Source organism: Otolemur garnettii, unplaced genomic scaffold (assembly GCF_000181295.1).
Source record: "Otolemur garnettii isolate 467f Iridium unplaced genomic scaffold, OtoGar3 scaffold00121, whole genome shotgun sequence".
Lineage (NCBI taxonomy): Eukaryota > Metazoa > Chordata > Mammalia > Primates > Galagidae > Otolemur > Otolemur garnettii.
Genome location: NW_003852516.1, coordinates 5,947,344 through 5,962,191, shown reverse-complemented (window position 1 = coordinate 5,962,191; position 14,848 = coordinate 5,947,344). Strand labels below are relative to the sequence as shown.

At 46.7% G+C, this 14,848-nt stretch overlaps 2 protein-coding genes across 2 annotated transcripts in view; one reads left to right on the top strand and one right to left on the bottom strand.

Annotated features, from left to right (window-relative positions):
• The window catches only part of DCTN6 (dynactin subunit 6), a 23,273-nt gene extending 20,457 nt beyond the window's left edge, over positions 1-2,816 (bottom strand). Inside the window, exon 1 of the mRNA XM_003797669.2 lies at positions 2,705-2,816. Within this exon, the coding sequence (XP_003797717.1) occupies positions 2,705-2,727 (23 nt within the window). The 5' untranslated portion in view covers positions 2,728-2,816. The remainder of the gene's footprint in view (positions 1-2,704) is intronic.
• Positions 2,817-4,681: 1,865 nt separating this feature from the next.
• On the top strand, positions 4,682-14,276 carry MBOAT4 (membrane bound O-acyltransferase domain containing 4). The gene is made up of 3 exons (XM_003797668.2): positions 4,682-4,800; positions 8,378-8,602; positions 13,252-14,276. Exons 1-3 carry the CDS (start codon positions 4,682-4,684, stop codon positions 14,213-14,215), a joined length of 1,308 nt encoding a protein of 435 aa, XP_003797716.1. The 3' UTR covers positions 14,216-14,276.
• Positions 14,277-14,848: the final 572 nt, after the last annotated feature.

Genomic DNA, 14,848 nt, shown 5'->3' with positions numbered 1-14,848 from the left:
CCGGGCTGGATTCGAACCGGCCACCTTAGGTGTATGTGGCTGGTGCCTTAGCCGCTTGAGCCACAGGCGCCGTGCCTTGACAAGAGAGTGTTAAGACCTTTAATTTAATATCAGCATTTTTTCTAAATAGTAAAAAGCTGAAAACAACCTAGAAGTTCATCAGTAGAGGACTGTTAATAAATTTTGGTACTCTGGACTAACAGACGGTCATCAAAAAGAATGAAAATGGGTGGCACCTGTGGCTCAGTGAGTAGGGCACCAGCCCCATATAGCAAGGGTGGTGGGTTCAAACCCAGCCCTCACCAAACCACAACAAAAAAATAGCCGAGCGTTGTGGCAGGCACCTGTAGTCCCAGCTACTTGGGAGGCTTAGGCAAGAGAATCACCTAAGCCCAGGAGTTGGAGGTTGCTGTGAGCTGTACAATGTTGCCATGGCACTCTGCTGAGGGTGATAAAGTGAGACTCTGTCTCAAAAAAAAGAAATGGCTGTAAGATTAGATACGGCTATATTGTTTGTATCATTTTGTTAGGTAATGACTTTCTACAAGGCATAATTAATAAAATCTTACCAATGATCCTTCTGGGTTACATGACCCATCAAGAGTAATTCTGCTGACACCACAGAAAATATGTAACCTTCTATTGAGTCAGAGAAGAAAGAAAAACAGAAAATCCATTGGTTCAATCCTCTCATTTTATGGATCAGGAAACTAAAATTCAGAGACTAGAAATTTCTTGAAGTAAAGTTCATTCCTGGGGCATCATTGTCCTGAAATCAATCATCTTTTTTCTGTTAGCTGAAAGTTTCCTGAAAACATCTTGTCACTCTAGATATTTTTCTTGTGATAACTGACTGCTATCCTTGAATGCACCACTATTTGCAAATGCCATTTCTGATACTTTTCATATTAGTGGGTTTTTGTTAAAATATGAAATTTTATTAAGCGTAGGTCAACTAAGTTAGTCCTTCTGAAATGTCTTTTGTTTTAGAACTTATTTTTCATCGCAATTTTCCATTCCCTCAGGCTCCTCATTTTGAAAAGACCATTATCTCTCATTTAACTTGTCCTGGGTAACAAAGTATGAAAGACTCACAAGCGCCCCCTGCCGTCAGTTTTATGCCCAAGGGCGCGATCGCGTTTGTGTCATCACACTTCTCAGGGAGGTGAAGATAATTAAATTCACCACTAGACCAACTAGATTTTGTGGTTCTGTGGTTCTGTGGTTCCTGCATCTCCTCGTGGACTTCACTGCAACTCCAAGCGGAGAGCAGAGAGCTGGGAGAAGGCTCAGCTTCAGTCCTACTAAAATAACATATTAACAATATCTTCATCTTCACAGTATGCTACTACATACTGTACTTAATGTTTATAATACATCTGTTCCCCTTTAGCTTATTAAAATAGATCACAAATTACCTGCTTAAGCAGGAGAAGACCTAAATTTTAATTTATGACATCAGAAACGATGTTGATTTTTCTTTGCCAAAGAGACAGCACCGAGGTGGGAGGAGTGCTTGACCCCAAGGAGTTCAAGATCACCGTCTCTACAAAACACTTTTTAAAAAAATAAGCCAGGCGTGGTGGCGCGCGCCTGTGGTTTTCCAGCTACTCAGGAGCCCAGGACTTGGAGGTTGCAGTGAACTACTGATCACACCACTGCACTCTAGCCAGAGCAACAAAGGGAGAGACCCTGTCTCTTAAAAAATAAAAAAGGTAAGACTGAGGCTTCGAACTGGAGACGTCAAGTATTCCATTAAACAAGCACACATCAGCGTGAAGCTCGGCAGAGAGGACAAAACTAGAGATACTGACAGACAGCAAGCGGATCGAGGGCGATGCGAAGGACGAGCCCATACAGAAAAGAGCGGGACCTAGGAAGAGGAGCCTTAACAGCCGAGACTGAAGAGGACCATTCCGGGGAGGAAGCCCAGCAGGGCAGGACCCAGAATGTCGTAGGGAAAGGGTAAAACGAAGTCATAAGGGTGCGCATTAGGTTGCGACAAACAGGTCTTTTAAATTCGGGCTAATGACCCCTGGACAGGGTGGTCAACACTGCTTCACTTATGCATTTCTCTCATCCAAGCCATTTCTTTTCCACCAACAGTCCCAACAATGACGCCTGCTGGACAAGAAGCCACACTTCGCCCTCATATGTTTACAAAGGCGCTGGTCCACGCCGGGCAGACTATGTCAGTTCTAGACTAGGAGAGGCCGCCTTTGTGACAAACGATCTGAGCCAGTTGATACACGTCGCCCACAACAAAGAAGGGAACAGGGTGGGGCTCGCACTAGCTTGGGTGTCTCGCAGCGCCTAGCCGAGGACGCAGCTGCAGGCCGCCCGGGACACAGCCTTCAAAGGGGTAGAAAAGGCGCGGCCTCCAGGAGGACCCGGGAAACCTGCAGACGTCATTCTCTTCCCGCAGCCCCGCCCGGAGACCCCTTCTGCGCAGGCGTGTAGAGAGAAGGGACGGCAAGATGGAAGAACAAAAACCTTCCAGATACCGATTCCGCGTCGCTTCTCCACCCTCCCCACCCCCACTCCGTCGCCTCCTCCCTCAGCGGACTCCTGGTCTGCGCCTTAGGTATCATCAGCCCTAGCGCCCAGGATAAGACACGCGCTCTGTCCCCACCATTGGCGACCAGAAACCGGTTCTAGCTCTGCGGAGAGTGGAGAACAGGAGTTTCTCAAGCAATCGACCCACCTCTTCTGAGCCTTATCCGCCATGGTACGGCCCCAGTCTCCAATTGGAGCCGAGATCGACACGGCGTCCTGGGTAGAGCGATGATTTCTATACGCGATTGGAGAGCCTGGCGGGGTTGGAGAGGGGCGGAGCCTCGCGGGGTGGTGCTGTGGGGGCGTGGCCTGTGAGCGGTGGGCGGGGAGACTCGCAACCCCTCTGGTTTGCTCTGTGTCTGGTTCTTCGGATTGTGAGAACGGCAGACCTCGGCCACCCGATTTTAGCCCTGTCCGGTGATCGTTAGATCAAATTTAAAACACCGTTTGTCGCAACCCAACGTGCACGATTATGACTTCGTTTTATCCTTTCCCTTCGACATTCACCGTCCTGTCCTGCTGGGGGTTCCTCCAACCTCCCCCGAATGGTCCTCTTCAGTGGCTGCCGCCCTTTGTACACTAAGGTTCCTCCTGCTAGGCCCCCGCCCTTTTCTGGTTCTGTATGGGCTCATCCTTCCCTCCATAGGTTGTGTCCTACATTTCTCTGGGAGACCAAGGCGGATGGATTGCCTGAGGTAAAGAGTTTGAGACTAGCCTGAGCCAGAGGAAGATTTCGTGTCTAAAAACGGCTGGGCTTTGTGGCGGGCACCTGTAGTTCCAGCTCCTTGGAAGGCTGAGGCAAGAGAATCGCATGAACCCAAGAGTTTGAGGTTGCTGTGAGCTGTGACGCCACGGTACTCTACCAAAGACAACAAAGTGAGACATGTCTTGAACAACAACAACAACAAAGTGCCCTCCCCTTGTTGCTTTCTCTCAAATTAGTATCTCTAGTTCTGTCCTCTCTGCCAAGCTTCAAGCTGATGTGTGCTTATTTGATAGACGTCTGCACTTGTATTCCTCAAAGCCTTATCTAAACTGTCCAGAAAGAACAGAGCTCTCAATTAACGGCCAGAGCTCTCCAACCATTTGCACCTTTGAACTCCATTTCAATGAAATAATCTACCATTTGCCCAGTTGCTCAAGTCGTACACTCTTCTTTCCGGGTACTCCTTACCTCTCACCCCTACACATAGAAATGATCTAAAGGTTCCGCCGGTCCTAGCTTTGAGGCCTCAGCCTACCACTGTACACTATAACTCTCTAGTCTGATCCCAGCCTCCATGTCTCTTCCACCTTTAACCTCTAAAATTATGTCCCTACTCCCCCCCGAACCTCAAGCAAGCCGTTCTCTTGTAAAATCATACTTTAAAAGCCAAATCTAGTTATTTTATTTCCCATTCCTGTTACAGTCCAAAGTACTTCCATAACCTATCTCTCAGCTAGATCCAGTAAACAAAGTCCTTCACCTGTAGGGCTCACGTTGTAGTGGGGGGCAGACAATAAATGAATGGAGAAATAGATATCTAAGGGGTGCTGATAGGAAAATTAAAGTAGCATAAGGAGGGGCATGATGGTGACAAAGGCGGACCTTGATTTTTTTTTTTTTGCAATTTTTGGCCAGGGCTGGGTTTGAACCTGCCGCCTCCAGCATATGGGGCTGGCACCCTACTCCTTTGAGCCACAGGATTTTTGCCTTCAGAACTTACTTCCCTCCTGCTCATGTTCCTGTCCCCTCACCTCCCCCCCCCCCAGTCCAGGGAGTTGTCTGTCCACAAATGGAAAATGAGATTTGTCATTAACTTAGTGAAGAAACTATGACAGTATGATGCCTAGAAAGGCAAACGATATCTTATGTAAACTAAACAAAACCACAACTTTGGAAGCAATGATTTTAGTAGATGTCATTATTAATATAACACCAAAATGCGTTTTGGTTTCCATAGTGCAGTTACCTTTATCAGAAAGCCAACTTTTATACTGCGGTGCTTTTGTTTGCCTTTTGCTAACCCAGGCCCTCTGAAATGAGATAAAAAGACCAGAGAGAGCCTGGGGGAGATTTCTCCTCCTCTAGGAAGGCACCAGTGAAGGACCCTGGAAAGGACAGTATCTTTTGTGCTAGTTCATCATGGATTGGCTTCAGCTGTTCTTCATCCATCCTGTATCACTTTATCAGGGGGCTGCACTTCCTTTTGCACTTCTGTTTAATTATCTCTGCACGAAGGATTCATTTTCCGCTTGTGCCAGGTAGGCTGGATGGCTAATTTTGCTCCTACATCTAGGGATAGTATAGGAGGGAAAAAGCACAGAGTTGACTGCAGATATGAAGACTGCATATTAATTATGCTTGTTTTAAACTTATTATTACTGCCACTGTTTATTGATTGGTTGGTAATGATTATGTATAATAGAGTAAAACTGAACGGGAAATTGATATCATGTCTGCATTCACTCAAAGTTTGATAGGTTCACTTTAAATGGGGGAATATCTGGAGGCCAGGAGTTTGAGAGACTAGCTTGGGTAATGTATCAGATGCTCTTTCTATGAAAAATTTAAAAATTAACCAGTTGTGGTGTGTGTCTGTAATCCCAGGTACACGGGAAACTAAGGCAGGAGGATCACTTGAGCTCAGTAGTTCAAGGTTGTAGTGAGCTATGATAACGTCACTGTACTCCAGACTGTGTGACAGAGCAAGACAGTATCTCAAAAAACAAAAAAAGAAGGCAAATAGATGAAAGTAAACTTTGGGGAGAGGTGGTTGTTTCGATGGTGCAGGAATTCCTCAACTCGGTACATCTATGCCATATAGAGAGACAGAGTCACACTTTATCGCTCTCGGTAGAGTGCTGTGGTGTCACAGCTCACAGAACCTCCAACTCCTGGGCTTAGCCTCAGCCTCCCTGGCTATTTTTTTGTTGGAGTTTGGCTGGGACCACATTGGAACCCGCCACCCTCAGTATATGGGGCCAGTGCCGTACCCACTGAGCCACAGGTGCAGCCCTATATATATATTTTTGAGACAGAGTCTCACTTTGTCGCTGTTGGTAGAGTGCTGTGACATTGTAGCTCACAGTGACCTCAAACTCTTGGGCTCAAGAAATCCCCTTGCTTCAGCCTCCCGAGTAGCTGGAGTTACAGGTGCCTGCCACAACACCCAGCTATTTTTAAAGAGGGGTCTCGGTCTTACTCAGGCTGGTCTCAAACTCATGAGTTCAGGCAATCCACCCACCTCAGCCTTCCAGAGTTCTAGGATTACAGGTGTGAGCCACTGAGCCCGGCCATATATTTCATATATTTTTAATTCATCCTAATTTTATGGAATTTTATCTCCCACCTTTTTTTTTTGAGACAGAGCCTCAAGCTGTCACCCTAGGTATAGTGCCGTGGGTCACAGCTCACAGCAACCTCCAACTCTTGGGCTTGAGCAATTCTCTTGCCTTAGCCTCCCAAGTAGCTGGGACTACAGGCACCCGCCACAATGCTATTTTTTGTTATTGTTGTTGCTGTTGTCATTGTTGTTTTAGCAGGCCCAGGTCAGGTTTGAACTCACTGGCCTTGGTGTATATGGCCGGCGCTGAGCTATGGGCACCTCCCTATCACTTTTAATAAAGTAAAATTTTATATAAAATTACATCAATATGTTATAACCAAATGTGATTTTTAAAATGACAATATGTTTTCTCAGAAATTAAGTCACAAATGAATCTTGTTACATTAGCTATATCTCAGTTTGGGCTTCAAAATTATTATCACTAGAGATTTCATAACTTGATTGTAATTTTTATAAAAATATCAAATAACCAGCCAAGCACTGTGGCTCAAGCTTGTAATCCTGGTATCCCAGGGAACTTGGAAGGAAGTTTTCACATACACAAGGATGCTGGGTTTAGTGAGGGAGTTAGAACTCCCTAACTTCTGGGATGCCGAGGCAGATGGATTGCTTGAGCTCAGGAGTTCAACACCAGCCTGAGTGACAGCAAGATCCCCACCGCTACTAAAATAGGCAAACTAGCCAGGTATAGGGTGAGCACCTGTATTCCAGCTATTTGGGAGGCTAAGGCAAGAGGATTACTTAGGCCCAGGAGCTTGAGGTTGCTGTGAGGTATGACACCACAGCTCTCTACCCAGGATGACAGCATGAGACTCTGTCTCAAAAAAGAAAAAAAAATCAACCCTCAATACATTAGAGACAATCCCTATTTTTAAAAAGGTTTTATGGAATATCCTCTTGCAAAGTGAAAAGCTGTTGCCAAAGGACCACTTCCTAATAATTCACTTATTCTGGTATTAGGATTTTTATATAATGGGTTTTTGGGTTTTTTTGAGACAAAGCCTCAAGCTGTCACCCTGGGTGGAGTGCCTGGGGCATCACAGCTCACAGCAACTCCCAACTCCTGGGCTCAAGCGATTCTCTTGCCTCTGCCTCTCAAGTAACTGGGACTACAGGCGGCTGCCACAACACCCAGCTATTTTTTGGTTGCAGCCATCATTGCTGTTTGGTGGCCCAGGCTGGATTCGAACCCACCAGCTCAGGTGTATGTGGCTGGCACCTTAGCCGCTTGAGCCACAGGCGCCGAGCCTATAATGGGGTTTCTTAAGTAAATTCTAGCTATATCTAACAATCAGGATTGCCGAGTTTGATTAAATTGTTATGTTATCATATGCTGACCACTGACTGACAGCCCTTACCTTTGTTTATGAAAAATGGTGGTAGAGGAACGAATGTGAAGAAGTTTCTTGTAGAGAAAGCACCACAAAACTATAAACCAAAACAAGTGCACAAATAAAGGTTAATCCCATGGAGTGACATTAGGGTTAAGATCACTCACTTTGGATGTAGCCTGATGAGTTCTAACTCCCTCAACAAACCCAGTGTCCTTGTGGATGTGAAAAACTTCCTACCAAGTGCCCTGTTTTGTTCTGTAACATGGAAACAATATTATCTGTATTATGGGGTTATTTTAAGGATTGTGTAAAGATATTTCTAATAAAGGATTACTAGCACAATACTTAGAATGAAATAAGCAGCTCGGCGCCTATAGCTCAACCGGCTAAGGCGCCAGCCATGTACACTTGAGGTGGCGGGTTTGAATCCCCAGCCCGGGCCCGCCAAACAACAATGACGGCTGCAACCAAAAAATGGCCAGGCGTTGTGGCCGGCGCCTGTAGTCCCAGCTACTTGGGAGGCGGAGGCAGGAGACTCGCTTGAGCCCAGGAGTTGGAGGTTGCTGTGAGCATGATGCCATGGCACTCTGCCCAGGGGGACAGCTTGAGGCTCTGTCTCAAAAAAAAAAAAAAAAAAAAGAATGAAATAAGCAATTGATAAATCATATATCAATGATAGATGTAAAGATTTTCTGTTTGAGTTTCTAAACATTTATTGAAGGGAAGCATTTCTCTCTCACTCTGGAATGTTTCAGAGCAATACAGCCTTGTGAAGGAAAGGCAGTTAGCTGATGAGAGGATGTCTGGAGAATTCTTCTAGATCCTTAACGCTAGGTTCACACCACTGTTCAGACAAGATACCAAAAGATTTCAAAGCTGCCCCTGCCAGCAAACCTTTCAGGCTTGTCAGGGAGTGGGAGGAATCACATGGGTGACAGAGAGAGGGTTCCCAAGGTCCAGAAGGCAGGATTTGTCTTTGTCTTCTGAGTAGAAGTTCACAGACTTAACTTGGCTTTCGCTTCTGTGATTCCTTCATTCAGAAGAACAAAAGCCAAGAGCTACCAGCCTGCCTCAGTGGCGTTCCCAGAATGCCATCTGAAGGGATTCATTTGCCACACTCTTCTGAGTTACTTTCGCCTGTTGTCCTTTCTCTTTCAGGTATCTCTTCCTCCTGGCTGGAGGAGGCATCCTGGCCTTGGCTGCCATGGGTCCCTATGCCGCTCTGGTCTTCATTCCTGCTGTCTGTGCTGTGGCTCTTATCTGCTCCCTCGGCCCACAGCGAGTCCACAGGTGGGCTTTCCTCTTCCAGATGAGCTGGCAGACTCTGTGTCATCTGGGGCTGCACTACACTGAGTATTATCTGCAGGAACCTCCTTCCACGAGGTAAGGCAGCCTGTTCGTTTTGTTGTGCTCAGCTGCCCTGGGCTTTGCTTCCACCATAGAGGCAGAGAACTTGAGTGTTGTTTGAACCCTGACTCTTCTACATTGGGGTGGTGTAACCTTGAGAAAGTCCTTTCACCACTGTCAGACTCAGTTTTCTTTCTTTTTTTGAGACAGAGGCTCCCTCTGTCATCCTGTGTAGAGTGCTGTGATGTCATAGCTCACAGCAGCCTCAAACTCCTGGGCTCAAGAGATCCTCTTGCCTCAGCTCTCAAGTAGCTGAGACTACAGGTGCCCACCAGAACACCTGACTATTTTATTTTGAGACAGAGTCTCATTATGTTGCCCTCTGGTAGAGTGCTGTGGTATCACAGCTCACAGCAACCTCCAACTCTTGGGTTTAAGCGATTCTCTTGCCTCAGCCTCTCAGTAGCTGGGACTACACGTGCCCACCACAATGCCCAGCTCTATTTTTTTTTTTTAATTGTAGTTGTCATTGTTCTTTAGCAGGTCCGGGCTGGGCTCGAACCCTCCAGCCCTGGTATATGTGGCTTGCACTATAACCACTGAGGTATGGATGCCAAGCCTGACTATTTATTTTTAGTAGAGATAGGATCTCACTCTTTCTCAGGCTGGTCTTGGATTCCTGAGCTCAAGTGATCCACCCGCCTCAGCTTCCCAGAGTGCTGAGATTACAGGCATAATCCACTGTGTCTGGCCCAGGCTCAGTTTCTTTTTTTCTGGAGAAACAATAAGGGGTAACAATGCCTGTCTTGCCAAATTGCTGTGACTGTTAGAGAGAAGGAATATAAATATGATTCTGTGACTACTCATAGGCACCACATGTTACCTACATGAGAGGGAGTCTGGCACTTAGCCGTAATTGTCATTGTGTCTGAGAAGGAGGGAGAGGCAGGAGTCCCAGAGCCCACGGATGAGGCCCCAGGAAGTGACTCAGCACACATGCTGAGCTCAGCATGGGTGTTTTACACACACAGCCAGCAGGTGCCAATCTGCCCTAAACCCTTGCTGCCTTCCGTGGCTACTGCAGAGACTGGCAGTTTTATCTTCATTCAGACTCAGCTGTTCTATTCTGGAAGATGGGTAGTCACCTCATGTATAAAACAAAAATCAAGAGCTAATTGCAGTCTGCAGAAGTGTTGTCATGAGTCAAGGAGATCATCAGAAGGCCTAAAGTTCTTGGTTGCTCTGGTTAGTATAGTTGACAGGGTCCATGGTCAGGCCCCGAGAACAGAAGCTGGAACCACCTATCTGATTCTAGCCTGCCATTGGCTCACCTGCTTTGCCAGCCCAATGATAACCAGAGTCCTTTTCTTTTTTTATTATGACTGTTTTAGTCAAAAGCTTCAGGCTTGCTCTCTGAGGAAGAGAAAAGATGGCAGGTGGGTGTGTGGGAGGTACTGAATGTGATGTGGTGAATCAGGATTTCAGTAGGAACCAAGGTCTGATCAGGCCAGAAGGGCGAGTGGTGCAGGATTTGGCTGGATGGGAGGAACGATGACCCAGACCCGCCACAGGCTGGGTAGCTTAAACAATAGAAACTCATATCTGGTTTCCCTGAAAATAAGACGTAGTCTTATATTTATTTTTTCGCAAAAAGACACACTAGGGCTTATTTTCAGGGGATGTCTTGTTTTTATTAAGTATAATACAACAATCTACATTTATTCGAATACAGTTAAGTCATCTTCTTCTGGAACCTGACAGGGGGAGCCGACCTTGTTGGTGGGGCTGGTGCTAGTGATGTGTGAACTCCTTTCCCCTAGCTGTTGGCATGTGGCAATAGGATGCTGGAGACTGCGGTTATACCCGCGCACCTGTGCAAGCGTGAAAGGCTCAGAAAAAGGAGCTGTGACAGATAAAAGGTATTCCAGTCTTCCTTACTGCTCCTTGCCAAAATGCAGGGTGTGGCTATACAGATATGCTGCATAGCCATGCCCATCACTAGGTCATGTTATCCGGGTAGGGCTTATATTTAACAAATAAGTAGAAATCCTGCTACGGCTTATTTTTTGGGTAGGTCTTATTTTTGAGAAAACATGGTATCCTTGCAATTCCGGGGGCTGGAAGTCCAAGATGAAGGCCTCTCTCCTTGGCTTGCAGAGGGCCATCTTCTCCCAGTGTCATCACAGAGTCTTTGCTCTTTGTCTGTCTGTGCTTTGATCTCCTCTTCATATAAGACACTAGTCATGGGCTGAGCGCCGTGCCTCACACCTGTAATCCTAGAATTCTAGCACTCTGGAAGGCTGAGGTGGGTGGATTGCCTGAGCTCAGGAGTTTGAGACCAGCACCAGCCAGAGTGAGAGCTCATCTCTTAAAAAAAATAGCTGGGTGTTGTGGTGGGCGCCAGTAGTCCCAGTTACTTGGGAGGCTGAGGCAAAAGAATCACTTAAGCCCAAGAGTTTGAAGTTGCTGTGAGTTGTGATGTCATGGCACTCTAACAAGGGCAACAAAGTGAGACTCTGTCTCATTAAAAAAACATAAAACCACCAGTCATTGCCCACCCCTATGGCCTCATTTCAGTCACCTCTTTGAAAGCCCTATCTCCAAATACAGTCACATTCTGAGAGACCAGGGGTTAGGTCTTAACAAGAATTTTGGGAGGACACATTAAGCCCCTAACTGAAGGTGAGTTAGCAGGATGGCATTTCGAGCCTACTTTGCTTTCTGTTAGGCTAAGTCAAGTGGGGGTGGGGATGGGGGGGTCAGTTTTCCTTAAATCCTCAGACGCACAGACAGAAACAGCAGTGGTTGGGTAGCAGTGCTATTTTTTCTCCACAGGACAGCATTTCTGATTATGGGATGTGTTACTATGATTTTCACTCAGCTTCTCCTCAGTGATCTTGCCAGCAGTATCTTCAATGGTGAATCAGTAAGAGTTCAAGACATTGGTTAAGAACACAGCTCAAGGGCGGCGCTTGTGGCTCAAAAGGGTAGGGCACCGGCCCCATATGCTGTAGGTGGCTGGGTTCAAACCCAGCCCTGGTCAAAAAAAAAAAAAAAAAAAGAACACAGCTCAAATTGCTAGTGACTCAGCACATACCCTGATCCATTCCTCAGCACAAACCCCAAATCATGCAGAATCTGGGTCTGGTTCGTATTTAAAATCTTCAACTTCCTATAATCTTTTCTTACTCAGTTTTTGTTCCCTCAATGGCAAACTACTCCCAGGTTCCTGATTCTAACTTTTATAAGCCACTCTTGGAAAGATTACAATCAATATTTCTGCACAGTAATCCTTACTATTATCTTATTTGCATCTCTGACTAATGATTAACTTCCTAGGCCTGACATGGTGGTTTGGCACTCTGAGAGGCCGAGACAGGTGGATTGCCTAAGCTTAAGGGCTTAAGACCAAGCTTGGCGTTTGTATCTCAAGCGGCTAAGGCACCAGCCACATACACCAGAGCTGGTTTGGCAGAGCTGGTGGGCTGGATTCACACATACACACAGGAAAATTCCAGTGAAGCCCAGAGAGGTGCTTCCACCCAGGGCAGTGCTGGAGATGAGCTTATCCAGCCATGCAGCCATCTTTCTAACCTTCTCAGTCACCAATGTGACATGCATTTACCAAACGTCCACCCAGGTCTGCCAAACAATGACAACTACAACCAAAAAATAGCCGGGCATTGTGGTGGGCACCTGTGGTCCCAGCTACTTGGGAGGTTGAGGCAAGAAAATCGCTTAAGCCCAGGAGCTGGAGCTTGCTGTGAGCAGTGATGCCACGGCACTCTACCTAGGGTGATAGCTTGAGGCTCTGTCTCAAAAAAAAAAAGAGTTTAAGACCAGCCTGAGCAAGAGCAAGACCCCCATCTCTACTAAAAATAGAAAAACTGCTGGGTGTTGTGGCTGGTGCCTGTAGTCCCAGCTACTTGGGAGACTGAGGCAAGAGGATCACTTAAGCCCAAGAGTTTGAGATTGCTGTCAGCGCCATAGCACTCTACCCAGGGTGACAGAATGAGGCTCTGTCTCAAAAAAATTAAAGATTCACTTCCTAACTGACTGGATCCTATCTAGTGTCAAACTAAATAACAAACAGGAAAGCTTTCGCAAATAAAATGATGTTTATTTGGGAATAAGGGTTTGCAATGGGAATTACATGTGCCATAGTAAACTCTGTTCGTATTCAAGGGTATGAAGGAAGACAAAGGGTTTTAAAAGAAAAATGAGGAGGATTACATAATTGTTCTGAAATGATGGTCCTTGGCTATGCAGATCAATATCAATGGTGACGCCTGTCTGAGGTCAGGCAGGCATTTCCTGAGCAGACGTCCATGCACAAGTATTTTTTGCGTGAGGTTGGAGGCTTTGGTCTCTTGTGATAGTTTTTGTTATCAGGCAGACAAGCATAGGAACTGTCTTTTCATGGCCTTCCTTCCCTGGTTCTGTTTTTCAAGGTTTTTTGTTTTGTTTTTTAACACAAGCGACTCCATTTTGACTCTGACAGCTTTCCCACCGGGACAGTGCGTGGCTCTCAATTAATCCAGGAGTCTTTTAGGGACACTGTCGCTTATGAGATTGATCTTATCTCAGCAGAGCGACCCGTTTCCTGTGGGGTCATATGTGACAGGCTGGAAAGGGAGAAAATAAATACAGAGTGTTTTTACTTAAAAAACAAAAATCTCTTCCAGGTTCTGCATCACGCTTTCTTCCCTCATGCTCTTGACCCAGAGGGTCACGTCCCTCTCACTGGACATCTGTGAGGGGAAAGGGGAGGGAGCGTCAGGAGGCATCGGGAGCAGCAGCTCTTTGTCTGAGCATCTGGGTAAGGCACTGCCGTATTTCAGTTACTTGCTCTTTTTTCCTGCTCTCCTGGGAGGCCCTTTGTGTTCTTTCCAGCGATTTCAGGCCTGTGTTCAAGGATCTGGCTCTTTGAGTCCCAGGCACTCTTTCTGGGCTTTGACCTGGAGGGGTCTGCAGATTCTAGGACTAGAGTGCCTAAAGGTGGCCGTGAGGAGGGTGGTGGGTGCAGGAGCGGGACTGTCTGATTGCCGGCAGCTTGAGTGTGTCTATGTCATGTGGGCCACAGCTGGGCTTTTCAAACTCACCTACTACTCCCATTGGATCCTGGATGACTCTGTCCTCCGTGCGGCAGGCTTTGGGTCTGCATTTGGTCAGAGCCCTGGTGAGGCAGGGTATGTCCCCGATGCAGACATTTGGACACTGGAAACAACCCACAGAATATCCCTGTTCACAAGAAAGTGGAACCAAAGCACGGCTCTGTGGCTCCGACGACTTGTGTTCCAGCGCAGCAGGGGCTGGCCGTTGTTGCAGACATTTGCGTTCTCTGCCTGGTGGCATGGCCTCCACCCAGGACAGCTGTACGGTTTCCTTTGTTGGGCTGTGATGGTGAAAGCTGACTACCTGATTCATGCCTTTGCTGATTCGTTTATCAGATGCTGGCTGGTGAGGCTGCTCTATAGAACCCTCACCTGGGCCCACACCCAACTGATCATTGCCTACATTATGCTGGCCGTGGAGGTCAGGAGCCTTTCCTCCCTCTGGTTGCTGTGCAACTCATTCAACAGCGTCTTTCCCGTGGTGTACTGTATTCTGCTTTTAATGTTAGCAAAGAGAAAGTACAAATTTAACTGACATCTTTCCCCAGCTTTCATCTTATACAAGATGAAACAGTTTAGAAAGTGTCAGATGCGGCTCAACGCCCGTAGCTCAGTGAATCAGGGCACCAGCCACATACACCGAGGCTGGCGGGTTTGAGCCCGCCCGGCTGGGGCTGCTAAACAACAAAAACAATTCCAAACCAAAAAATAGCTGGGCGTTGTGGTGGGAACCTATAGTCCCAGCTACTTGGGAGGCTGAGGCAAGAGAATTGCTTAAGCCCAAGAGTTTGAGTTTGCTGTGAGCTGTGATGCCTACTAAGGGCAACATAGTGAGAATGTCTCAAAAAAAAAAAAAAGTCCCAGATGATGCATCAATCATGTGTATGTTTAACTTTTCTATAATAAAGTATTAGATGATATACCTGATAAATTGCCATAGAAATTCATGGGTCTTTGTTCCGTGCCTGTACCTCAAGCAACTAAGGTGCCAGCCCCATACACCAGAGCTGGTGGGTTGGTATCCAGCCCAGGCCTGCCAAACAACAGTGACAACTACAACCAAAAAATAGCTGAGCATTGTGGCAGGGGCTTGTAGTCCCAGCTACTTGGGAGGCTGAGGCAAGAGAATCGCTTAAGCCCAGGAGTTGGAGGTTGCTGTGAGCTATGA

What these genes read in the sequence shown, in the direction of transcription:
- MBOAT4 (XM_003797668.2), top strand. Translation starts at nt 4,682, where the DNA reads ATGGATTGGCTTCAGCTGTTCTTCATCCATCCTGTATCACTTTATCAG. An exon ending in TCATTTTCCGCTTGTGCCAG is followed by an intron (nt 4,801 to 8,377) that starts GTAGGCTGGATG and finishes TTTCTCTTTCAG; the next exon opens with GTATCTCTTCCTCCTGGCTG. An exon ending in CAGGAACCTCCTTCCACGAG is followed by an intron (nt 8,603 to 13,251) that starts GTAAGGCAGCCT and finishes AATCTCTTCCAG; the next exon opens with GTTCTGCATCACGCTTTCTT.